General features: G+C 43.7%; 6 protein-coding genes across 6 annotated transcripts; 3 read left to right on the plus strand and 3 right to left on the minus strand.

Moving 5' to 3' along the window:
- Nucleotides 1-11224: 11224 nt before the first annotated feature.
- VFPPC_16192 (hypothetical protein) lies at nucleotides 11225-11536 on the minus strand (the record flags this gene model as incomplete). The annotated part of the gene is made up of 1 exon (XM_022429000.1): nucleotides 11225-11536. The coding sequence occupies one exon, from the start codon at nucleotides 11534-11536 to the stop codon at nucleotides 11225-11227; it is 312 nt and encodes a 103-aa protein (XP_022284265.1).
- Nucleotides 11537-15214: 3678 nt separating this feature from the next.
- VFPPC_16193 (hypothetical protein) lies at nucleotides 15215-15565 on the minus strand (the record flags this gene model as incomplete). Its single annotated transcript, XM_022429001.1, has 1 exon — nucleotides 15215-15565. The coding sequence occupies one exon, from the start codon at nucleotides 15563-15565 to the stop codon at nucleotides 15215-15217; it is 351 nt and encodes a 116-aa protein (XP_022284266.1).
- Nucleotides 15566-15915: 350 nt separating this feature from the next.
- On the plus strand, nucleotides 15916-19670 carry VFPPC_05572 (chitin synthase D; the record flags this gene model as incomplete). The annotated part of the gene is made up of 2 exons (XM_018284744.1): nucleotides 15916-19168; nucleotides 19237-19670. The coding sequence occupies 2 exons, from the start codon at nucleotides 15916-15918 to the stop codon at nucleotides 19668-19670; spliced, it is 3687 nt and encodes a 1228-aa protein (XP_018141592.1).
- A 1075-nt stretch (nucleotides 19671-20745) lies between these two features.
- On the minus strand, nucleotides 20746-23858 carry VFPPC_05573 (serine/threonine-protein kinase plo1; the record flags this gene model as incomplete). The annotated part of the gene is made up of 3 exons (XM_018284745.1): nucleotides 20746-22930; nucleotides 23005-23453; nucleotides 23520-23858. 3 exons carry the CDS (start codon nucleotides 23856-23858, stop codon nucleotides 20746-20748), a joined length of 2973 nt encoding a protein of 990 aa, XP_018141593.1.
- A 1210-nt stretch (nucleotides 23859-25068) lies between these two features.
- Nucleotides 25069-25790, plus strand: VFPPC_13868 (OPA3 family protein; the record flags this gene model as incomplete). The annotated part of the gene is made up of 2 exons (XM_018291640.1): nucleotides 25069-25134; nucleotides 25197-25790. 2 exons carry the CDS (start codon nucleotides 25069-25071, stop codon nucleotides 25788-25790), a joined length of 660 nt encoding a protein of 219 aa, XP_018141594.1.
- Nucleotides 25791-26162: 372 nt separating this feature from the next.
- Nucleotides 26163-26615, plus strand: VFPPC_16194 (hypothetical protein; the record flags this gene model as incomplete). Its single annotated transcript, XM_022429002.1, has 1 exon — nucleotides 26163-26615. One exon carries the CDS (start codon nucleotides 26163-26165, stop codon nucleotides 26613-26615), a length of 453 nt encoding a protein of 150 aa, XP_022284267.1.
- Between the last annotated feature and the right edge of the window lie 53 nt (nucleotides 26616-26668).

The raw sequence follows: 26668 nt of genomic DNA on the forward strand, positions 1-26668 counted from the left end.
GCGGGTGCTAGCCGCAGACATACTAGTTGTATAAGGTGCGCGAGCGCACAGACCCCGCTTTGCTACCACTCACGTGTTAACATATAATTGCTGCTATTTAGCTAGCACCTTATACATCTAGATATGCAAGGGTAAGCTTAAGTCTTAAATATAATATACCCTCTTACTACTATCTAGCTTTATCTTCTAATATGCTATGCACATTATAATTCTTAAGCTTTCTTTTAAGCTACCTAGAAGCAATATAGGGACTAAAAGCACACAAAATACTCTTATACCTATAGTAAGCACCTAAATAGCCTTAAGTGCAAAAAATACTATAACCTCCTACTAAGAGATAGTAGTTTCCCTCCTAATTAAGGCAAAGCAGATAGCTATTTACATATAAATTATATAGCTAAAGAAACTATAGAAATTATAAGAATAGAAGGACTAACTACTTTAACTTATAAATTATATAGATAGCTACTTATCTAGTAATACTATAATAAGGCATTAGTAAGACTTCTAGGACTTCTTAGGTAGTAGTAGCTAGGAGATTAAGGTTAAGAATATTATAGCTCTCTCTTACCTAACTAACCTGCAAAAGTATAAGATCTAGATAAATAACCTAACCTATACCTTTAATAGAGCAAAATATAAGTACTATTATAACTATTAAAAGATTCTCTTTACTCTTAACTATATAACCTTTACATATAGAGCAAGATAGAACTAATACCTTAATAATAAACTAGATAATAAGTGGGGGGAGATTAAAGATAACTAGGATAAATTCTAGGCTTAAATACTTACCCTACTAAAGGATACTATAAATAGGGAAGCCTAGATAGCAATATAGCTTAAAAAGGCCTAATAGCTTAGCAGGCAAAGCCCTATAGACTTTAGCATCTACCTTAATTTACTAGAGAAATACCTAGAAAGACCTAGCAAAAAGGCCTAGGCACTTACCTTCTTTATAAAGCTATACTCTAAGCTATAAGACTATATTAACCTATATGCCTTAATAACTAGCCTAGCCTAAGAAGAGGTTATATAATTAGCCTAGTAATTCTAGGAAGTAATACTAGGAAAGAATAAGCAAAAATAAGAGAAAGCTCCTAGTAGGAAAGAGAGCTATAAGGCTAGTAAGTACTAACCTAGTAACTTGCTAGGAAATTACTTCTCTTTTCCCTCTATACTGCTACTAAAATACTAGCCTTCTAGCCTAAATAATATTAGGCCTCCCTAGAAACCTTAGTGCTATAACTATAAAAGCAAGGGATACTTATACTTAGCCTATAATAAGCTACTAAAAGACTTATAAAACGCTCTAGAAAATAGCTAGCAGTAAAAGTAGTTACTCTTACTTTTACTACCTAAAAGAAAGTACCTATAGAATACTACTTTAAGAGTAAGGTAATTATATATAGCTAAAAAGCTATTAATATATATATAAATCTTAATAGCTATACTGCTATAAACCTTATAAGCATCTAATTTATAAAAGAATACTAACTCCCTAAGGCAATTATAACTACCCCTATTATACACGCAATTAGCAATCTTATAGTTTCCTAGTATAGCATATATAAAGTCTCTCTTACTATAATAGACTTATAAGAGCAGGAGAAGTAGTTCTCTATACTATATATTGCTATTAATAGAGACCTAAATTCCTAGGAAAGTCCCCTACTAATTAGGATATACACACTAGCTACTTATAGGATATACCTATCTATATACAGCTAAGAATAGTAGTATAAGACTTATAGAGACTATTTTAAGCTACTTAATGCTTAGCAATTTACTAGAAAAGCTTAAGATATAGCTTTTATATACTCTATATCTATAATCCTAAGCAAGAATTTATTACCTATAGAGGATAAAAACCTAGCAAAAGGACTAGAAAATCTAGGGGATATCCTAGTAGAGCTAAGAGCATTTATAGATATATTTATAGATACACAAGCAAGCATTCTGCCTTCTTATAAGGAATCTAATTATAGTATTAACCTAATATCTAGCATAATACTACTATATAGTCCTATCTACTCTCTCTCTTAGGGAGAGCTAATAGAATTATAGTAATACCTTAAGAATAACCTAGTAAAGGGATAAATAAGACTATCTAAGAGCCTAATAGGAGCTCTAATCCTATTTATGCTAAAGAAAGATAGAATACTCTAACTATATATTAACTATAAGGGACTTAATAAGATAATAGAAAAGAATTATTATATATTACTCCTAATTTTAGAGATCCTAGATAGGTGCTAAGAAGCTAAATTCTTCTCTAAGATTAATATTAAAGATACCTACTATTAAATCTATATTAAGAAAGGGGATAAGTAGAAGACTACTTTTAGAACTTACTATAGCTATTATAAATACCTAGTAATACCCTTTAGGTTAACTAATACCCTAGCTACCTTCTAAAGCTATATCTACTAGGCTCTAAGAGAGCTAGTTAATACTATTTATATAGTATATCTAGATAATATTCTTATCTTTTCTAAGACTAAGAAAGATTATACTAAATATATATAATAAGTACTAGAGAGAATAAGAGTAGTAGAGTTATTTACTAAACCCTTAAAATGCTCCTTTTACTAGAACTTAGTAGAGTTTCTAGGGTTTATTCTCTTAATTAATAGGATATCTATAAACTCTTAGTAAGTTAATACTATCCTATAATAGAAGAAGCCTACTACTTATTAAGAGGTATAGGTCTTTCTAGGATTCTATAACTTTTATAGGCAGTTTATCTAGAGATACTCTAGTATTATAGTACTATTAAATGCTCTTATAAAGGGTAGCTAATAGGGAACTAAGCTAGGGCCTATTATACTAGAAAGTAAGAAGAAATAGGCATTTACTTGCCTAAAGGCTACCTTTAAGGAGGTACCTCTTCTCTAACATTATAATCTAGAACTCCCTATACGCATAGAAATAGATGCCTCTAATTTTACTATAGCAGGCATCCTCTTATAGCTAGATATTTAGAGGTAATATTACCTAATAGCCTTCTAGTCTTAGAAATTTATAGACACAGAAAGAAACTATAGGATGCTAGACTAAGAACTACTTACTATAGTAGAGTTATTTAAGCACTAGTAATATTATATTAAAGGGGTAGCTAACCTAGTTAAGGTTCTATTAGACTACTAGAACCTTTAGACTTTTATGTATTAGCTAAGGTTAAATAGGAGATAAGTATGCTAGTATATATTCCTAATGCCTTTTAGTTTTATTATTAAATATTAGGCTAGGAAGTCTAACCCTACTAATAGGCTATCTAGGAGGCTAAATTATGCTAGCAAACCTATAATAAATAGGAAGCTATTACTAGACCTTAAGAGGAAAATAGTACCTACTTAGATAGTAGAAACTATACTAATATATTAAAGAAGATATAGCAAAATGCTAGGAGCTACTAGCTCTATCTTAGTTAAAGCTAATAAAGAAGTTCTAGTGCCTACTACTTAGGGAAATATAGCTCTTATAGCTTATATAATAGCTAAAGATATAGCAATTACGCTCTAAATTAATAACTAAATTAGGGAGAAAGTAGGGTCTATATAGATAGTTATAGTAGAGAAGGTTTAATAAGCTCTTAGGCTATAACCTACCTATAATAATAAACTAGCTAGGCCACTAATAGAAATACTACTTAAAGCCTAAAAGGAAGATACTAAACTATAAAGGCAAGCTAGTATAAATTCTATAGGGAATAGCAGGAGAAAGAGTAGTACCTATACTTATACTATAAGTAGCCTAATATTATATAATAATAGGGCTATTATCCTATAGGAACCTAGCCTTAGGTAAGAGCTATTATAGCTATATTATAATAATCTGCTAGTAGGTTACTTTAGAATAGAAAGAACTATTAACCTGCTATAGAGGCATTTCTATTAGCTTAAAATAAGAGCTAAAGTTAGGAACTATATTGCTAGCTATACTACCTACTAAGGGGTTATTACTAGATAGTATTACCTATATAGATCCCTTAAATCCCTACTAATACCCTAGCAACCCTAGGTTAAAATCTTAATAGATTTTATTATAGGATTGCCTATAAGCTATTATAATAACTAAGAGGTTAATATAATCCTAGTAATAGTAGACTAATATACTAAGTATTCTCTCTTCCTACCTATATCTACTACTATTAATGCTATAGACCTTATAGAGCTATTCTATAAGGAACTAGAACTTTACTTTAGAGCTCTAGAGAGGATTATATTAGATAGAGAGCTAGTCTTTACTAGCAAGTTCTAGAGAGACCTCTACTATATATCTAAGATAAAATGCAAGCTATTAATAGCTTTTTACCTCTAAACTAACAGGCAGATAGAGCAAATAAACCAGATAATTAAGTATTATCTATAGTACTTTATAGGGAAAAACCAGGTTATCTAGCTCCTATTACTGCTATAAGTATAATATACTTATAATAATGCTACTAGTAGCATAATAGGCTATATACCTTACTATGCCTTAATAGGTTACACGCTAGAGTTTTACCTTACTCTTAAGGCTAAGAGCTATAGGGTAGAGGTGCCTAGCGCTAGAAATTATATTTAGAAACTCTAAGAAGTCTATAGAAGACTAAAGTAATACTAGTAAAAGGCTATAGAAATATAGGCAAAATACTATAATAAGTAGTACTAATCTCTTACTCTAAATAGAGAAGACTTAGTAGGGCTTACTATAAAGAACCTCTAGTTTAAGAAAGAAAAAAGAAAGCTAATTCCTTATTATATTAGCCTATTTTAGGTCCTTAAAGCTATTAGTAAATAAGCATACTAACTAGCTCTATCTAGCTAGTATAGCTGCCTCTATAATATATTCCCTATAAGCGCATTAGAACCCTAGAAATACCAGTAAGAAATAGGAGAGAAGCTACTCTCTATGCCTAACTTAGATAATAATAATAATAAGTATAAGGTAGAGAAGGTTAGAGATTAGAGAACCTCTTAAGAAGGTACTTTATACCTAGTAAAATAGAAGGGATAGCCTTTAGAATATAATTAGTAGGTACCTACTAAAGATATATACATGCCTCTTACTATAGCAGCATATAGATAGGGAAAAGGCAGTAGAAAAGGCAGCAAAATATTATAATAATACTAGCTAAAGAAGACAGAAAAATTATAGAAAAGGCATTATGCTACTAAAACTCTATTTCTATAAAATTACTACTATCTACCTAGCAAAAAATAAGCAAAAACCCTATTAAATCTAGGGGATAGAAATTAGAAAAGCCCCTAAAGCATCTAGGAAGTTAGTATTATACTTATTAGCAGTAATTACCTCCTTAATGCTATAAAAAAGATAGTAAATTGCTACTACCTAGAAGCAATATCTAGGGTCTAAGAGACACAAACGTAATACCTAGGTAGCCTTCTAAGCATCTAGGGTGCTACTATAGGCCTCCTAGAAGGAAATTAGCAGGCAAAATTATAGCAAAATAAGAATAAAGAGCCTATATATACTAAGTTAAAATAAGAAGAAGAAACTATAGTAACTATAAGTTACTATTAAGTAATAATATACTACTTATAAGTAGTAGTTATAGGCTAAATAGGAATATTAGCTAGTAATATACAGGCAATTACACTAGATAACTACACACTAAATGCGCTTTAGCAAAACTAGTTAGCCTATAGGCAACCTAATAGGTAGTCTTAGTATAGTTAAAACTATAGGTAAGGTCTAGTAAAAGCTAGGCAAAATAGAGGCAAGTTATAGGCATAAATACCTAAAACCTATTATTATTCTCTAGGTTATCTAGTTACTTCTCTTTAGGGACTATTACTATAATTAAGCTGCATAAAAACTCTAGAAGCTAGAGAAAATCCTATATATCTCCTGCTATTCTAGCTATAGGCTATATATAAATATTAGTAAAGGAAAAAAGAAAGCATAATAAAGATATAGTAACTTACTGCTTTATAGGTATTAGCACGCATAATATACTACTAGCATCTCTTACTTAGCTCTTTCTTAGAGTTAATCTTAATATTAAATTAATAGTAAATCTCTAGCACTTTAGAAGTACTTATCCCTCTAGCGTGGAATTTATTAATTATAGTTTATAGGCAGTATATATAAAAGTGCTTTTCTATAGTAATAAAAGTTATTTTAGCAGTAATTAGGTAGTAATTTACTTATAAAAATAAGTTTAAATAGTAATCTAGAGCAGAGAATAGTAATAGAAAAGATAGTATAGTAGGAAGAAAAGATAAGTAAAGAGTAGGCAAAGGGGCAGCAATATATACATAATATTAGTTACTATATAATAATACCTTAGGTTATATATACTAATATTTTCACAATAATAAATAGTTATATTAATATTATAAAGTAATTTATAACCTAATAGCTAGCAAACTAACTGTAAGGCTATCTAGCAACTAGCTATAGTAGGGGGGGGATAATTATAAGGTGCGCAAGCATATAGACCCTACTTTGCTACCACTCACATATTAACATATAATTGCTGCTATTTAGCTAGCACCTTACACATCTAGATGTGCGAGAGTAAGCTTAAGTCTTAAATATAACGTACCCTCTTGCTGCTACCTAGCTTTATCTTCTAATACGCTGTGCACGTTACAGGTTGCTCTAGGCCCTTTAGCCATTTATAAGAGAAAAAGCTTCTATAAGAGAAGAATACCACAAGCAAATTTAACCAATAAGAATACTTATATATTATTAGTAAGCAGGATATTTTACTATATAAAGAGGGAATTCCCTCTCTAAAGATAAAATTAAACTTTATTCTTAATATATTTTTTAATATAATAATAATATATTCTTATTCCTATATTATTTCTAAATTATATTCTATAATAATAGCTTACATAATAATCTATTATTCTAAGCTATATATATTAAGGTTATATCTGTATTATATTTGTATAATAACCTTATTTCCATCTTATTCCCGCGCATAACTAAACCTCCCTTTTACTTAAAAAGGCTCTACCTTTTACACTATTACAGCAAAAGGGGACTGGGAGCGTTCCTCCCAGATGGCTGCGGCTAGCACCCGCGATGGCCCAATCGGGCTAGACCATGACAAATATAGTTTTTATAGTTTTAGCTTTAACTAAAGCGCTAAAACCTCTTTTCTTAGTAAGCTTAGAAATTAAGAATCTATTTTTTAGGGGATTTTATATTCTTATAAGCATTTTAGTCTATTTTATATAAATATTTTAGGAAAATAAAAAAACTACATAAGCTATATTTAATAATGCTCTGTTTATAGCAATACTCAAACCGTTAGCTCCTACTTGCCTACAGGACGCAACGCAGCCCCTTTCTACTCCCCCATTCCCAGTGTAGTATGGATGATATAGAGATGCACGGAAAAGCTCCTAGTAAACAGGAACGTATCGACTTGAAGTGCGCGAAGTGCGGGCGGTGCGAAGATAGCTAACTCGACGGATTTACTGATCCTTGCAGAGGGCATAATAGCCCCTTAAAGTGCATCTGCGCTTTGCGCCTATTTCCGTAGGACACTAATAATGGCAAATTAGCTTTAATATTTGGATAGACTTGGTATTTAGGTGACTGAACGTACTGGCGATGACGAAGCACATGGGGTCTGAATGTTCTCGCCGTTTTTGGTTACATGGCAAGTCCCACTGCCATGGGTTGATGGGACGCACTGTTATTATTTCACACAATTAGTACAGTAATATTAAAGTGCAGGAAACGATCAACTGGTTAACGTGAGCAGAATAACATTTAAACATTTAATGTTAAACTGCCTGCACGTGGGGTTATAGAACTAGTTATAGTCATACCGCAGGTATTTCCGAATGCCTGGCGGGCGGAGGAGGAGGCGTACCCGGCCGAGTCGGAGAAGGCGGGTCACTCGGTAACGCACCAAGTAAATGCGGCCGAGGCAGCCTGCCACGCAGCTTACGCCCCATCGCTGGTGAGATCATGAGAACCGCTATAGCAGCAACAGAAATACAAGAGAGTTGCATCTTAAGAGCTAAGAGACAAGAGATATAAGATAAGAGTTAAAAGTGTAAATAAGCATAAAGCTAATAGAATATCTAGTGCTAGAGGACAGAGACGACTTTAGTAGTAGACTTAAGTAGATTCTAAGCTCTACAGTCTAGTTTAGATTTCCCTTAATATATATATTAACACGTTATCTAGTTGCTTACTCTGCGCGCCTTTATTTAAGACATATAGCTCTATGTCTATAGTCTACAGACAGGATACATAAACGCGCAGCGGGACTTTTTCCAATGCGCAGCAGACCTAGTCCTAATCTAGCGACAAAAGCCAACTCTTATCTCTAATTAAAGACTCTACTTTTATACTAACAAATCTACCTCCCAAGAAGATAGAGAGCTCTCTAGAGCAGCCAGACTTAAGGAGAGAGCACCACCCACAACAATATATTCTAGCCAGAGCATTGCTTGTATTGTATTTATTGTATTTTTTAGGGGTTGCTTGTATTTTGTATTTTATTTTTTTTGTACTGTATTGTATTTGTATTTTTTACCTACCCTATGTATTGTATTTTTTGGCAATGCTCTAATCTTCAGTCATCTTCGCGGTTATTGTTGCGGATATCTCCGCAGTTATCTTTGCGGTTATCTTTAGTTAATTTTGCATTCAATTTTGCAGTTAATTTAGCAGGCAGTGGGAAAGTCAGGGGCAAAGAGAGGCGCAGAGAGAGGCACCCACGCAGAGAGAGGCACACGCGCAGAGAGCAACACAGGCATATCAGTATGCAGGTAATTGTGTTAGTAAAGGTGGGGAAAGTACTGAGGCTGCTGCGCATTTAAAAAAGTCCCGCTGCGCGTTTATGTATCCCTATAGACACCGCACTACATTGTCTGGTATTGCTAGGAGTAACTATACCTGTACATAATAAGCTACTAGTGCTTTCACAAGACTTAACGCAATTGTATTGTAGATAATATCTAGATCTGCACGTGAGACCTAGCGTGGGTCTCTTTCTGCCATAGCACTAGATAATCCTATTGTTTGTAGCTATTATATTTAACACTATATGTTAGAGGCTAATCGCCAGTAATGTTATGGTCTAGCCCGATTGGGCCATCGCGGGTGCTAGCCGCAGACATACCGGTTGCTCCGGGCCCTTTGGCTATTACGGCAAAAGAGTACGAATTGAACTAGTCCCTTGTGACTGCTCAATCTAGCACTATACAGGCTCCCTCAGTTGCACACACAAGACTGGGCTTAAGCCCAGACCTTTACAAGTAAGCCCAAAAGCACAAGCCTGCTAGAACTATAATGCCCCAAGATATTAGGAGGCATTAGCCTTAGACTAGCATTGCTGTAAGAGAAAGAGCTTCTATAAGAGAAGAATACCATAAGTAAATTTAACCAATAAGAATGCTTATATATTATTAGTAAGCAGGATTATTTTACTATATAAAGAGGGAATTCCCCTTCTAAAGATAAAATTAAACTTAATTCTTAATTAATTCTATAATATAATAATAATATAACCTTATTCCCGTATTATTCCCAAATTATATTCTATGATAATAGCTTACATAATAACTTATTATCCTAAGCTAAATATACTAAGGTTATATCCGTATTATATCCGTATAATAACCTTATTTTTGTCTTATTCCCCCGCATAACTAAACCTCCCTTTTACTAAAAAAAGGCTCTACCTTTTACAATTGCCTTACCGCTACCCCGCTTTATGTTAAAAAAAAAGGGGAAGAAGGCCGCTTTAGAACGAAAGAGGTTAGAGATTAAGACCATTATAACCCTAGCTGCTAATTATCTGCTACTATCCTTCTAATATAACACTCTCTATCCTTTACTCTGCTTATCTAGACACCTAGCCTAATATTACATACTCTGTACCTAGAATTAATTAGCGCGGCTAGACCAAAGTGTGAGTAAAGGCCGCAGGATGGGCCGACTGCAGAAGTTGCCCCACGCTAAGGCATAAATAGCGCGGATAAATGTCGGGCAGTGTAAAGGTCTGGGCTTAAATGTAACGGGCTGAGCCCGGTGGTGGCTCGGCTTGCACTCTCGCCTTCGTCCCCAGCCTTATTGTTGGTAACCCCTAGCAACAAGCGAGATTAGCAGAAGCAAGCTCACAAGGCTACAAGAGCTCTGCGAGCTCTTTCCTTCTTGCTCTCCTTCTCCTTTTCTCCTCAGCTTTGGATACTTGTTCATAGTCACCTAGCCAGTTGTCAATATACTCGCTTGGACCGTTACATTAAAGCCCAGTCTTGTGCGCAACTAAGGGAGCCTGTATAGTGCTAGATTGGGCAGTCACAAGGGACTTGTTCAATTTGTACCCTTTTGCCGCAGTGGTTAATTGGCAGAGGGCCCGGACAACCGGTATGTCTGCAGCTAGCACCTGCGATGGCCCAATCGGGCTACCATAACAGGCAACCGTACTAATTAAGAAGGGATTACTCAATAAACTCAGAACAACCAAGTAATTATACGCACAGATAGATCGCCTAGATCGCAGAGAGCATTATGGTAAGCCCAGTAATCCATAATAAGCCTTACAGTATATAGATACCCTAAACTTTCTCTTTCTTAGATAGCTCTTAGTTCTTAGCTTTAATAGTAATCTTAAGCACAATTCTATGTAACACCTGGAGTAACTATACTAATTAACTAGTTACAGTCTTAATATACTACTAATATAATATTTAACCGCTTAGACTAACCAATATAAATGTTTCTGCTAACATAAACCTCGTCTGGTTTATCCCTTGAGAACCCTAGCTGTTACAGATATAAGTGCTTAGTGTATTTATATATTGTTACGTGCCAGAATCGGCAGGAATGCTGTCGGTTCTGGTACGTGCCGTGTAAGTATCTTCGTGTCACATAGTAGGGTCATAAGGTAAAGAAATGCAAGTACGTCTAAATTCTGATATCTGAGAGTTATTGAATCCTACTCCCTGGATGCTAGACCTGACTAAATAGGGGCTAATTCTTGTCACGTGCGACTTGTCGGTTTGTACCGTAACATATATATTGCCTAGCTATATTATACTAATTATTTTCTAGTTTAGACCTAAGTCTAAACTAACTTATAGACTCTATACTATATCTATACTATCTAGTATACTATTTTGGTATAATAATAAAGGGAGGGTATATAGTATAGATAGGGGTTATACTATACGTGGACCGTAACCCCCCTAATTTTTACTACTGTACCAGTAGCAAAAGGACGCATATAGAAGGAATGTCGTCATTTGTCCACATCCAAATTGTCGTGATGAGAATCTGCCCATTCTAGTCTCACCTTTAGACCCGATTCAGCTACAATTTTAGTGGGAACCAAATGAACAGTTTCTTCGGTAGTGTCAAGTTCCTTACGCCTTGGCTCATCAGCCACAGAACTAGGGTCGTGCCCAGCCAGCCTGCCAGCGTCGGATTTCGGCTCAGGGAGGGCACCAAATACAGGTCGGGAGAAATGATGCTGTCGCCTGTCTTCCAGGGTATCAACGGAGAACACAGCCCGCCGAATACCCAGATGTCGTTTTGAGCCTTGCCGTGTCATGACGAAACCGTGGTGGTGGTTTGCTCATGCCCGTCACAATCGGTATTCTGGGATGAACCCAGATGGCGAGCTTCACAGTTCCAGTTGCGGCTGAAGATCATCTGCATCTGTTGACCCACTTCTGAGGTGGTTGAATAACCATCCTGCCCTTTCCTTGACTCGTCGAAATGATCTGGAATTTCGGATCAATATGCAACAGACCCCTGCCTCATCTCCGAAAGGCTGTGCTCAATCGCCCCTTTGACTAGCTTACAAGGACCTGGGACTGCACCAAAGATTGAACTTTATCAACAATAATGGAGTCTCAACACTCAATTTTATCGGCCTAGGTGCCGGGTAGCTAGGATTGGGAGTATTTGTCGAGGTAACGAATTTAAGGCTAAATGAGCAGAACGCAATTATTGCGACAATACGACATACCATCGCATCTCCTTGACTCTTAGCGAAGCACTACTCACTGCTGTGACGACATGTTGTGTCAAAGAATCAAATGATACGAATCTATTTAATCTACTAATGTCGCTGTTCCAATGATCAACCAGGCCGCTCCATTGTCAACTCTACATCTGCAAGGGAAAATACCATCTTCAGAACTCTAGTCCTTGCTGCCCAGCCATCAGCGATAAATCCTACCGATAATATTACGAGTAGTGTAGCATACTTGACCTTGTACGGACATTGGCGATTATTCGGTCTGCAAGTGCCGATCCAATTCCTGCAAGACGACGGAGTATAAGCGGTGAGGCCTTTCGCAATTTCTTCAAGAAGAACCCTGTAATTTGCACAGCTACCACGTGGGGGTGGTTCCATCGCGAGTTCACTCATCTTCACTGGACGGAGTCCGGAGTAGACCTTGGTGCAAGTTTCCCAACATCAAGACGCGTCAGAGCGGATTGCTGCGCGTCCGCTTACAATCTCGTGCACTCGTACGCAGACAAGCTTCCCGGCGTCGAATTCGTGCCTGGCTCGCATGTATTCCTTTGCTTTGCCCAGACGCAACATTGAATACTCTACCAGAATGGCCAGTGCTGTGGCAGGTGGCGGTGCGACATTCTGCTGCAGGTTTCACATTTCTGCTGTAAGTTGAGATATTCCTCATGTCCTGATTCAAAATTTTGAGACGCCAAGCATGGGTTAGTGGTGCAGTCCTAAATCGGGCCACAGGAATGAAGCAGGAGCCATTCCACGTCATCCTTCATCTACGAGAGCTGGTGCTTGATTTGACACTTGGGACAGCCGTGGAAATGCTGAACCGAACAACCCAACGTGGTCTTTTTCCAAGAAGCATGAGGACAAAAGGCACGACACAAGATCTATCGCATGCTGAACAAGACGCTGGGAGCTGTCTGATCGGTTTGTATGGCTAAGTTTGTTCTGGACTTGAGGCGTTAAAACTTTGACCAGTGCATCTCAGCAAGGTTTACGGAGTATATGAGTGTTAGATGCCGAAGTAAGACAAAAAAAAAAAAAAAGGGAAGACGCTAAAATTGCACTAGAAGCGGATTTTGTTGGTGATGCTGGCAATATAGTTTCTTCTTTCCACTCGGGTTAATTGCCCTTGAACTCTTTTTTCATGTTTTTTTTTTGGTCAGGTCCCGTGTCTGGTGGTTTATCAAGTGCATATGGAGTCTGGTACTGGGCACAGAGACAGAGCATTGGCAGACGGGATGAACCGTGCCCTGCCTTTACAACACAATGAATCAACAAAACGAACTGCTTCGAATTACCGGCAGAGACAACACCCATATCTCATCACAAAACTTGTTAGTGGTAAGATGACTTTTGATTGATGGGATACATTTAGTGCGCAAGCTGGTTGGTGGCCGAAGCTCGAAGCTCGAAGCTCGAAGCGGGCCTTACCGGGCTGGGGCTGGGGCTGGGGCCGAGTAGGAGTAGCACGGCGGCCAAAAGTCAGACGCCAGTGCGGTTCTCGACGTCCCGTATTGGCGACGCCACCTCAGATGCCAAGGTCCAGAGCGGATATTTTTGAACTGGTCGCACAAAGGAACGAGGGTGATGTGCTGCGTGGCTGCAGTGGCGTGCACACCAGTTGGAAAGGTGGGCTTGTCGACTGGACAACGCGGTTGGTTGTCGTGTGCAAAATATCAGCATGAGGGGATGAGGCTGACCTTGGAGGCAGTATTTGGATACCTAGGTAAGTACCGCTTGTTAAGGGCACCTATATTTGTTCATTTGCCCTGGCAGAAGTGGATGGTGGCTCGTACTGAAAGGCGGCTTCTCTGGCTTGTGTGACAGCATTGCATTCGAGGACTGTATCTGCAGGTACTTGAAAGATTTGTTCAGTCCAGACGGCCCCCCTTTGAACGGCGGAAAAGCCGGGGGTGAGAGTTTAGGTCTGGTGCTCGAATGATGCAGGCTGAGCAGACTGTCCAGCGAATTGTGCTGTACGGAGCACCGTGGGCTGTGTTTACGTGGCAGTGGAAGTGAAAAATACCAAACAAATATCAACATCAATGGCCACAGGATGGAAACTGTGGTGTTTGGGTGGCTTGATTTGCCGCACTGTATGGTTAGCTGCGTTGTGGGTTGATGCACTGTGCGCATATTGTGTGAATTGCACACTGGTTGGGGTAGTTGAAAAAGAACATTGAAGGGAGAAAACATCGAACCTTGGCAGCAAGGTACAGGACGCAGCAACCGGGCTGCCGACATGAAGCTCCCAGGCCATTTGACACAAGTCACAGCCCTGGGCTGCTGAGAGTCGACACAAGGACAGTGTATTGTTATGGAGCACTCGAGGGCGGAAACGAGGACGATCAAAGTAAGGGGTCAAGGTCAAGGCTGGCTCCACGGATCAATCGATTGCTCTTCATCTACATCTACGGAGTACTCGGCAACAGACAGTTGCATCAATGGATTGCAATACTCCGCAGCGAGCAGGTCTTTCTGCAGTATTCTATTTTTGCCTTCGCTAGCCATGTGTTTTATCAAGATAGCCGTGCGACGAGCTGGGACTTGTGAGCTGTCATGTTGGATCCGATCGCTTGTTTTTCTTGTCATTAGATTGAAAGCTTGGGCTTCGGCACAGCACGGGCTTGTGAGTGTGAGGTCAAGTCTGATCTGGTCTGGTCTGGTACAAGTACCAACAACCAATATCGAGTAAAGGGCCAGGTAGCATCCAATGCATTCGATGGTCAGGTGGGACGTCGACGGGTGGAACTGGGAACTTGTACTTGACCAGTCAGGGGCTCGGCAACTCTGAACTCAATCCTCGACTTGCGGTGGCCCATTGAATGTTTGCACAGGTGTCTTTGAAGTCAACTGGTTCATGTCTGGGCCCACCAGGCTTGGGTTGGTTGGCCCTTCAATGCTAGACGAGACTGCGGCGACTCTGGCTGGCACAGTGCAGTCTTGAGTTCCCTGTTCCTGTCTGGTCTGGTCAGGCCAGGTCAGGCCAGGTCAGGTCAGTCCTTGTTCCTGTTCCCGCTCCCCAGTCCCAGTCCCAATCCGTTTTTGCTCTCCTCCACGTCCTTCTTTGCCCACAGCAACCAGACGCACGCCTCTCCACCACCACATCCATCCCCCCCCGGTGATCACTCGTTTCTTGTTATTTTAATTTACCACGGGGGACATTCGGCACCAAGGAGAACCCAAAGGACCTTGACATTGAGAAAAACGAATCGTGCCAGCAACCCAGCGCGGCGCACCTTTCTTTTCTCACCAGCGTCGTCCTTTCGCCTTCGTTTCCTCACTTGGCCGATCAAATCTTTCGTTTTTTTTGTAATATTCTTTTTTCTTCACCACTCTCCCAAACGACAAACAGGAGGCATCCGTTCGAAACATTGCATTTTTTTCTCTCCAACTCGGCGCTCGACTCGACTCGGCTCGATACGACACTGCGCATTTGTGAAACCGCCTTGGCAAGTTGCGGAACAGGCACCTGAGATTGTGCCTGGGAACGATCGCTGCCCGTTTCGCCATCCTCTGGGCAGAAATCGCATCGTCGACGGAGCACCTTGCTTGCTTGATCTTCGCACTCTCGGAGAGGCCTTTGACCTCGACGAACATATCCAGCCTTGTGAGTATACCCCGCTGAATGATGGATCTATTGCTCTTGAAATGTTTTGTTTTGAGTTTTCTGGGGTTTGTGTGGTGATTTTGGTCGTTGCTTGACTGGCGCCCCCTTTCCGACCCAACTTGCGACGGACTCCCAACTGGCAGAATTATCAAACTTGATGAGCATTGCAAAACTTTTTTCAAATTTGGAAAAGTTTCCTGCGAACATTCTACATACGCCGAGACTGTCCTATGCGGAGCTTACCTGCAAATCCATTCTACGCCCCCTGTTGTCGTCGACTTTATGATTGTTCACCACACTTTGGTTCGACCTTTTTTGCTGACATTTACGCCTCAGAACCATGTCACTCCCGGAGCGACCGGGCGGCAGTCCGGTCTACGAACATCGCAATGTCTACCGAAACTCGCCTTCACGACGCCCTCGCCCTAATGATATAGAGACTGGCTTTCAACCTGTGCCAAGAGCAGGACATGAACGTGGGAAATCCGTATCCTCTTACGCCGAGACTATTTCCAACCCTAATGTCAATACAGAGACGCTCCCTCTGTCACCGACGAATCCTGCGGCCTCCCCCCCGCCGCACAGCCCCGACCAACCTTTTACGCGCAAAAGGAGTCTGATTCGGCCGGAGCGAAATAGGATCGGAAAGGATCACAGAAACTACCACTACCACAGGCATGCCGCCAATATGGAGACCATGCCCTCGTCCACGGGCAACGATCCCATCTTGGAGAATGTCGACGGCTCTACCGAACAATCGGGTGGCTCGCAAACCCACGGCAGCTTCGCAGATAGCTCTCCATCTCGACATCACCGGAGTCGGAAGACGAGTGGTGGTGACCAGGAGAAGGGTAATGCTCACGTTAAATCACATCCTCATCGCAGCAAGTCTGGCAAAATTACCAAGGAAAGTAGGCACAGCAAGCACGGCAAGTCGCGCAAGAACCCTGCCATGGCCGAGCAGATTAGACCTCCGAGTGCTTGGAACGTTTACTGCGCCATTGTCACCTTCTGGTGCCCAGACTTCATGTTGAAGTGCTGCGGAAAACCTACAAAGGCTCAGCGCCGAGCCTGGAGAGAGAAGATGGGCCTGATAAGTATCATTCTTGTCATCATGGCCATTGTTGGTTTCCTCACCTTTGGATTCACCGCTACCGTGTGCAGTGCTCCTCCCGAGAGATTGAGAGTCAACAAGGTAACTGGCGGCTACATGATCTTTCACGGTGTTGCGTATGACTTGTCAAGCTCCCATCATCCTCCCGCTGAAGGCATTCCCCTCCGACAAGATCGTACGGGTGCCAACGTTTTGTTCGACTTGCCCGAGAAACACGCAGGTCAGGATGGCAGCTTTCTCTTCCAAAACGTCAATGGCCACTGCAAGGGACTCATCAACAAGGCACCAAACTCGGATGTGCCTACCAACAACAACGGCGAGTTGGCCTGGTACTATCCCTGCACAACCTTCAACCAGGATGGTTCGACACGCCCCAATTTCACCAACCCGTATTATCTGGGCTATGCCTGTCACACTAGTTCGAATGCTCGAAATGCCTTTTATCTTGGTCTGAAGGGAGCAGCCGATGTCTACTTCACCTGGGATGACATTCGCAACAGCTCTCGCAATTTGATTGTCTACTCTGGCAGTGTGCTCGATCTCAATCTGCTTAACTGGTTCAACGAGACGGAGATTACGGTCCCCGATCGCTTCAAAATTTTGCGAGACCAGGACAGCGCAGTCAACAGGGCTATTCGAGGACGTGACGTAACGCGCATGTTCCAGTCTTCTGGCGACAAGCAGGTTGCTCAGTGTCTTGAAGAAATCACCCGAGTTGGATTTGTCGATACGGAGACTGTCGGCTGTATAGCGTCCAAGGTCGTACTTTACTGCGCTCTTATCCTGATTCTTTCTGTTGTCGGAACGCGTTTTGTTCTGGCCTTGATTTTCCAGTGGTTTATCAGCCGCAAATACGCAGCCTCAAAGACGTCGCAAACCTCGGACCGTAGAAAGCGTGCCAAGCAGATTGAGGACTGGTCCGAGGACATTTATCGCGCTCCTCCTCGACTGCCAGGCGATGTTGGTAGCTCTGCCATGGGTTCCGACCGAACCAGCAAGCGAGGCTCGTCTTTCTTACCAACCACCTCGCGATTCTCTGCAGTCTACGGATCCGACCAACCTACCAGAGCCAGACGGCAGCCTACAACCATGGCCAGCCAAGGTCCCGGCAGCTCTCTGCTCAACCCTAATTCCATTTATAGACAAGCCAACGATAGCCGTGCCAGCTTCCTGCGCTCCGACCCTTACTCCAGTGCTGCCAGCCCCTCCGATGGCCCTGGCCCTGCAGGTTTTATTCACGATGCTGTCGTGCCTCAGCCACCGTCTGACTGGATGCCATTTGGTTTCCCCCTTGCTCACACTATGTGCTTGGTTACTGCTTACTCGGAAGGCGCCGAGGGTATCCGCACCACTCTCGACTCTATTGCCATGACCGACTACCCCAACAGCCACAAGGCTATCGTTGTTATTTGCGACGGTATTATTAAGGGTAAGGGCGAGGCGGTCTCTACCCCGGACGTCTGCTTGGGCATGATGAAGGATCACTCCACGCCCCCAGAGATGGTTGAGTCATTCTCCTATGTGGCTGTTGCCAGCGGGTCGAAGCGCCACAACATGGCCAAGGTCTACTGCGGATTCTACGATTACGGTAATAAGAGCCGTATCCCGGTTGACAAGCAGCAGCGTGTGCCCATGATGCTCATTGTCAAATGCGGTACTCCGGACGAGGCTGACAAGGCCAAGCCTGGTAACCGTGGCAAGCGAGACAGTCAAATCATTCTGATGTCGTTCCTGCAAAAGGTCATGTTTGACGAGCGAATGACGGAGCTGGAGTACGAAATGTTCAATGGTCTTTGGAAGGTCACGGGAATCTCACCCGATTACTACGAAATCGTCCTCATGGTTGACGCCGACACCAAGGTATTCCCCGACAGTTTGACGCACATGGTGTCTGCCATGGTCAAAGACCCCGAGATCATGGGCTTGTGTGGTGAGACCAAGATTGCCAACAAGCGAGACAGCTGGGTCACTGCCATTCAGGTGTTTGAGTACTTCATTTCCCACCACTTGGCCAAGTCGTTTGAGTCAGTCTTTGGTGGTGTTACGTGTTTGCCTGGTTGCTTCTGCATGTACCGTATCAAGGCGCCCAAGGGCGGTCAGAACTACTGGGTGCCCATTCTCGCCAATCCAGACGTTGTGGAGCACTACTCTGAGAATGTGGTTGAAACGTTGCATGAGAAGAACTTGTACTTGCTTGGTGAGGATCGATACCTGACGACTCTGATGCTGCGCACGTTCCCAAAGCGAAAGCAGGTGTTTGTGCCTCAAGCTGTGTGCAAGACGACGGTACCCGACAAGTTTATGGTTCTGCTCTCTCAACGCCGTCGCTGGATCAACTCGACTGTTCACAACCTTATGGAGCTTATTCTGGTTCGAGACTTGTGCGGTACATTCTGCTTCAGCATGCAGTTTGTTGTCTTTGTAGAACTTGTGGGCACGCTGGTGCTGCCGGCTGCTATTGCTTTTACCTTCTATGTTGGTAAGTAAACTTAAGTCCCCCAAGAACTGAATCCTCCGACACATGCTAACCACTTCTTCTCCTCGCAGTCATCACCTCCATTATACACTCACCACCACAAATCATTCCCCTAGTGTTACTTGCCCTCATCCTCGGTCTACCAGGTCTCCTCATCCTCGTCACAGCCCACTCATGGTCCTACGTCGTCTGGATGTTAATCTACCTGGTTTCGCTACCCATCTGGAACTTTGTGCTCCCGACATATGCCTTCTGGAAGTTTGACGACTTCTCATGGGGCGACACGCGTAAGACGGCAGGAGACAAAGTCAAGAAGGGCGGCATCGAATACCAGGGCGAATTCGACAGCAGTAAGATTACCATGAAGCGATGGGCCGAATTTGAGCGCGAAAAGCGCGCCAAGTCCGCCTACTTTGGGTCACGGGAGAACGTGGTAGGCGGCCATGGCAGTTGGGCTTTACCGCCTAGTCATTCTCAAGCGGATGGTTATTATTCTGACGCGTAAATGCCGGGGGCGTCTGGAGAGTCCTTTTTTTTCATCTTGTTTTTAATTAACGGAGTATGATGGGTCGTCTACCTTGTACTGGTGGTGTTCTTTTTTGTTTCAAACGTATCTGATGGAGGGCTGGCACGAATGCTCTTCTTGTTTCTTAATCATGGCTTGTCTTGCCTAGCGAGTGGATAGCAAGCAGTGCTGGTGGTCGGTTGCATCGCATGGCTGGGCTTGTATACAGGGTCAGCGTAATAATGGCATTGGCCATCATTTGTATTGTGGTCTATGGGTTGCGTCAAGTAGTTTTATTTGGAGTACATACCTAGGTAGTGGAATACGAAATAGGACTAGTCATAGCGTTTTCTTGCCTTTCAGCTGTGCTGATAATGGTGCCTTCAGATCTGTTTGGATAATTGTGATAGTTTGATGCCCTGATATTGTACCAGCCATACGCATCAATTGATTTGAAGCTTCCAAGTACCAGAACCACCAGACACTTGAATACCTATGTACTACGACACCTCATTACCTACCTAGGTACCTAGATATCTATGTACATACGCACATCATGTTACTCGTAGGCACTGCACGTAGTACGGCAAGAACACGACGATGAGATCACAAAATACGCTACAAAACACACAATACAAGACACCGTGGCATAACGTAATAGTCATTAAAGGAGGGTACGAATAGGTATCATCAACCACAACACCATTTTAACAATCCCACCTCAATCTCAGTCCAATTGAACTGAAAAGAAAGAAAAGCACACGCACAGAGCACAGGGTCATTATCGATCGTCTCATGTCCCGCGTACGCCATGACAAAAGTGATCCGATCCGTCAACGCCGGCAAAGCTCGCTACAGCCAAAACAACAAGAAAAAAAAATCAGAAAAGAAGAAGGCAGAAATGGACAAAAGTTAAACATGTGCCAAGAAGACAGCCCCAAAAATATTACTGGCAAGCTCTGTTACTTGCCACTCCCCTCGTTCTGTTTGTTTGTTTGGACTCTTGGCCATATGAAACGTAAAAATAGCCGGTTGGCTGGCCTTCTGTCTCTCCCAACTTGGTTCAAGTCAAGAATCATTTCTTGGAGCTGTCAACCTCTTCTTCACCCAATTCCCAGGGTTTGCGGGGATCGACAAGTGTTGACAATCGCTGGTCTCCCCAACGAGCACCAATCGTGACCCAGACGTGCTTCTGGGGAATTGTTGTGTTGACCAGCTCTCGGAATCCTGTCCACCGTAGGCGAGACTCTCTGCTCATGGAGCTGTTTCCAAGACCACCATTGGAAACCCATTCTTTGACGACATTCTTGATAAACTCAATCTTGCGTCGAAAGTCGTTGGCGGCGGGAATGCCTTGGACTTCGGGATCAATCTCGGGTCGTTTGCGAGTGCTGGCCGAGCGGCTAGACGACCTGCTTTGGAAGTTGAGCAGCGTCTGCAATGGATACGACAGCGTTGCGCGGTCGTCCAGGGCCGCTGCGCCTATCGTGCCTGTGGACGCCAGCCTTTCCGCAGCGTCCTGGGGGAGATGCCAAAAGTGACACCAAGTGCCAGTGGCATCCAGTACAATCTTGGTGTGATCAGGAAAGTTGAACTGAAGATGCCCGTCACAAAACACCCAGCAGCCGACATCTCCAAACCTCTGGTAAAAGGTTACGAGCTCCGCCATTGTGCCTTTGGCCCCTGGCGACATGACTCCTTGCCCCTCAGTCTCTTCAACAGGGAGGTTTTCGTCTCTGCCATAGGCAATCATGTAGTTGGCAAACTTCTTCCAGAGAATGATTCTCTCCCGCTTGCGATGCTGATAAATGTCCTTGCCCGGATTCATCTTACCAGCCGTGCCGTCGTCGCCAATAGACACCCGAAACTGCTCGGGCGAAACGTTGACTTCGGCCAGGCCACTCTCGCCGTTATTTTCAAAAAACTTGATTGCCTCTGTCATGGGAACCGGCTGGCTCCGGTCAAAGTAGGATTTATCCTCCCGACGGAGAATATGTTTTTCGGCGCCTCGAATGAAAATTCCCGCTGGTGGCAGCATGACGGTTTTGCTGCCCTCGGTAGTTGGAATATCTCTCAATACACATCCAACGCTGCCGTCATTCAAAATATAACCAAGCCCAAACTTGTTGGTATAGTCGACCCATTTGACCACTACGTGCGGGTGAGGAGGTGATACAGTCTTGGAGGAAATAATGGCCATGGTCCGTGAGTTCAATGCCCTCTCCAATTCTGCTTGCAATTTTCTCAGTCGCTCAAGGATAATGTCTGGCTTTGAACCAGCAATGCCCTCTGTCTTCTCGGACGGGGCGAAGAGAGTCGTCGACCGAATGGATTGTGAGTTTGACCTCTTGAGTGGTTGTAATGGAGCAGATGTCATGGTGGCTGCCCGCTCAACAACCTGCAGACTCGGGGCTGAACGTGTTGTTGGAAGACCTGTACGGGTAGAGCCGCGGGCACTCTTGTGAGATCCTTCTGAAAGTCCCTTTGAGGCTGTGTCCCGAATAACTTCTCGGCGCAATGACCCCCGTACACTTTGGCTAGCTGTCAGGGCAGGGTCGACAGGAGGATTCGATTTGGTGGTAGATGAAGATGCAGTAGGTCTGCTTTGAGCTCGCTGCTGAGCAGCAAAGCTCTGGGGAGGCTGCCTCAGCAGACCTAAAGATGTCTTCTGGGCATTATTTTGCGGTTCCTCCGTAATTGGTGCTACTTGCGTGGTGTGAGGGCCGACTGAGTTTGAGAACTTGCTCCTTTGCGGCATATGTTCTCGCAACCAGTCGTCAAATGGTCGATACACTATGTTCTCGGCAAGTGGAATCGTGGGAGTCAGGCCAACCTTCTCCTCTTGTGCCATCTCTTTCCAAACTTGCGAGTGGATGACCTTGGCGTCAGACCAGGGACCAATTCCACTCTCCCGGCACATTTCTTTCAAATTTCGGTAGGAAGTAGCCTGCATAGAGCTGCCCATTCGAGTGGCATAAAACTCCTGCCGCTCCGGCGGTAGTTCACGGAGCCGGTAGCTCATGTCGATGTCTGTGGGCATGTACCCACAGGTGAAGAATGGGTGTTGAATAATATCGTCCGGCTCAGGGCGACGGTCCGCGTCCTCCAGCATAGTGGCGACCAAATCTTTAGCCTCCTGGCTAATGTACTTTTGAGACGTTTCGCTGGTCGGCCACTCGTAATCTCTCTCCCTGGCTCGGCGGTAAATCTCATCCGTAGTGGAGGATTGGAACGGAGGTTTTGATGTGAGCATAGCGAACCTGGTTGCGGTTAGTCACATGCACCACGAAAGCAACATGAACGAGTGTAAGTTCATATTTGATAGGGTGCTTACATGATAATTCCCAAGCTCCAAATGTCGACCATGTGGTCGTGCCCCTTCTTACCCTTTTCCAAGATTTCAGGGGCAATGTAGTTGGGCGTTCCGCAGAGCGTTGTACGGCGAATGGTTTGCATGTCCCTACCAGTAACAACCAAAGCTGCTAATCCAAAGTCACCAATCTTGGCGTTCATGTGAGAATCTAAAAAGATATTGCCCATCTTCAGGTCACGGTGAATGATGCCTTTGGCGTGCATATATTTGATTGCTCCAGTGATTTGAACAGAGTAGAAGCGAACTTCGGGTTCGGTGATCCCCTTGCGGCGCTTGACCATATCCATCAATGAGCCGTTGTTGCATTGTTCTAGGACGAGATATGCGCAGTTGTCGAAAGAAAAGGCCCGAAAGAACTGGACAATGTTCTTGTGCTTCATTTTGGAGTGTATTTGAAGCTCGGTTTGAAACTAAAAAGTAAAATAGGTCAGACGAGAACTTCTCGCGGCGTAACAGCTGGAGTGAGTATGACGGACTTTTTGCTCCATCTTTGGAGGCATTTTGCTCTTGACAATCTTCAAAGCATATTTTTGCTTGGTTGCTACGTGCAAGCCGCTGTAGGCAATGGCGAAACCACCTTTCCCTAACAGCTTGCCTACTTGGTAGGTAGCTCCATCTGGGCGATCGGAGCTACATGGCTCAAAGACTTCGGGAGGCGGAGGCGGAGGATGCTCCTTGTCTTTTGCAGCTCGAAGTTGTGCTGCCGTCTTGACTTTGTTTTCCGTAGCTTTGGGCAATCGTTGGGCGTTGGCATCTCTAGGAGACAAAGCCTCGAGATCAACGCCGCCTTTGGTCGCCGCCAACCTATGGGCCATGGCTTCTAGGTAAGGCGTAGATTACCGCGTGTTGTATCAAAATACTGATGCGTGGTCGAGAGTGGATTGAGACGATTGGTTTTTCCGTTTGTGATGTCGGCGGTGGTAAAGGAACGGCAAACGAGGAGCCTGGTGTCAAAGATAAGTATGGAGATTGCTATTGTTCGTTGCTCAATTATCGTGAATGCGTAGAATCCTGAGTAGTTCATCTACATTGCACAGAAACCGATTGAGGCAGGAAGAGGAACAGACTGAGGATGTCCAAGGGGCCAGATTGCGGGCTTAGTATGAAAAGGTAGGAGGAAGTGATAACATACAATTCAAACACGTACGGCATTCGCAGCGAAGCAAAGCCACAGTGAGCCAACAGTGAGGTTGTTGGCGTTGGCTTCTAGAGACGCCAAAAAGACATTTAGCAATGTTGGATTGTCGATGTGGATGCTTTTGTGTGTGCATGTGTGTGTCGGAGACGGAGAGCACAGCCAAGGAGCATGGAGATTGGGTTGATCAAATTGGACGTAGCAACCGGACAGCTACACGAGTCTCTTGCCTATTTCCATGGGCGGTTTGTGTACTTTGACCGTGACTTGTCGTTGCCGGGGAACCAAGCCACTCCGTTCATCTGGTTTCCGTCCAATGACAGCGCTGCATCAAGGAGCTTGGAGATGCTCTTAGTGGCTGTCAGCACCCACACCAGTCCCGATTTGGCGGCAAAATCAATTGATGCCCACCAACCAGTTGACCCACCAGACCTGACACTGAAGAGCACAACGAGCCAGCAGCATTGGCGGTGGTGCTCCAGTGCCTGGCTGTCCCTCCTTGGTCCCTGAATCAAAGGCTAACCAGAGATGGACCAAGACTCGTGGCGATGACTGCACTTGGCCTCAGCCGGGAGACTGCGGGATCTTGACATCACAGTCATCGGCCATCGCGGATTTACGGCTGGGAACAATTCCTTTTCATCTGTTCCCGGACTTGACGACGACAAGGACCATTTCATTCTTTCCCAGACTGCCGCATTATGCAATAACGATTTCTTCCTCTCCATCCCAAGAGTGCACTCCTCGAATTCTGCGTATATCAAGCACACCCCACCTGAGGTATCTTCCAGGTGCCTGGCGGCAACCTCAGCTTCCTGTCAACATCGAGCTCCTATCACGACCAATTCAAACCCAAGCACGGTCTCTGACCACAACGCAACTGGCAAACCATGGTGCCTCTGCCCCTATTCAAGCTCGCGTCGCTCTTTGTGCGGCACATTTCCAAATATGGCGCCGTAAGACCTCATTCTCCGTCAATTGCTGACCTAGTCATACGCCGCAAACTGACACTTCCAAGAACCAAATCAAGGCCCAAGCCCACGATCACCCGCGATTCCGTGCATTCGCCGCCAAATATGGCCAACACATCCATCAACTAAACATGCGCATGTCCGTCGCCCTCCTCCGCGATCCCGAAGCAGAGCGCCGTGCAAAAGAACGAGCCGAAGCACCCACCGTCAAAACCGAAGAGCAACACAAACGCGACGAAGCCGCAAGACTAAAATCCAGCACGAGCAGCTCCTCGTCCTCCTCACAATCATCAAAATACCCCAGATTCACTTTTCAAAACGTGTGGAAGAGGAAGTTTCGGCCCCTGCCAGAAAACAAAGCCGTCGATCTTTTTGCAGACGTGATTGGCGACACGTTTATCCTCGGCGTGGCAGGCGGATTGATCATATACGAGTCGTGGAAGGCGTTGCAAAAGCCAGATGTGAATAAGCAGCGGATTGACGATTTAAGTGAAAGAGTAGAGGCACTGAGGAGACGGGAGGAGGAGTTGGCGGATGTCGAGGAGAAGCAGAGACAGAGATTTGAGGCGTTGGAGGAAGCCCTGAGGGCATTAAGGGATCCCAAAACCAAGCAGCCCCTGTTACCGACATTGCAACCTTGAATGCCGAATGGGATGGGTATTTGGGAGCTAACCAAGGCTCCCCTTCTTTTTGTTGTCGGTGGAGAATTCGGTGATGAGCCACATCATGGTTGGAGTTTGAGCGGCCGATACCATTGTATATTTGGGCACATGGGACTTTTTTTGTAAATTCTTTTGTACACTACATCTTCTGGGGCGATCTGAATCAGCATGAATACGGAACTTGGGGGAAAGACAGCACGTCCACTCCAGAAAAGGAGGGGCCGAAAATGGGTAGAATAGGCGAGGGAAGGCAAGAAGGCAGACAGCTCTTTCCACTCTTGAAATTAGACTTAGAAACCCCGAGGCCGTCTGATCGAAACAGCTGCAAAAGCAAAAAAAACACCTCAAATTATGGCATTAACTCACGACGTCAATCACCAGAGCCATCAGCCATGTTCAGTTCCTCACTTCGTCAGAGGCACGAATGGGCAATACTGCTTGCACATCTGGATAAATCTCCCTCGAAATGGAAAGGTACGAGTCGTGAGTCAGTGTAACTTGGTAGTCCAACCCATTGACACGCGAACGCGAACAGAAACACAACTGCCAAACCACGACCTTGAATTTCCCGTTCAAGGATCGGCCAATCGCTCGGGAACCTTTCGGATGGTTCTCATCTCTACACAGAATGTAGATACAAATGCCATAGCTCGCAATCTCAGTCATCTTTCCAAACATAGCGTCGGCAAGCGCGGCGTTGTACTTTTGATGCAAGGGCATGACGCCATGTCGTCGTTCATGCACATCCAACTACAGTACGTGTATGAAAGCTCTACGGCCAATGCCCTTCTCATGAAATTATAGAGCGCTTAAGTATGGCAACATCTCTGTCATGCCTATTTCGCACCTCGGTCAGC

This window comes from Pochonia chlamydosporia, chromosome 5 (genome assembly GCF_001653235.2).
Source record: "Pochonia chlamydosporia 170 chromosome 5, whole genome shotgun sequence".
Classification (NCBI taxonomy): Eukaryota; Fungi; Ascomycota; class Sordariomycetes; order Hypocreales; family Clavicipitaceae; genus Pochonia; species Pochonia chlamydosporia.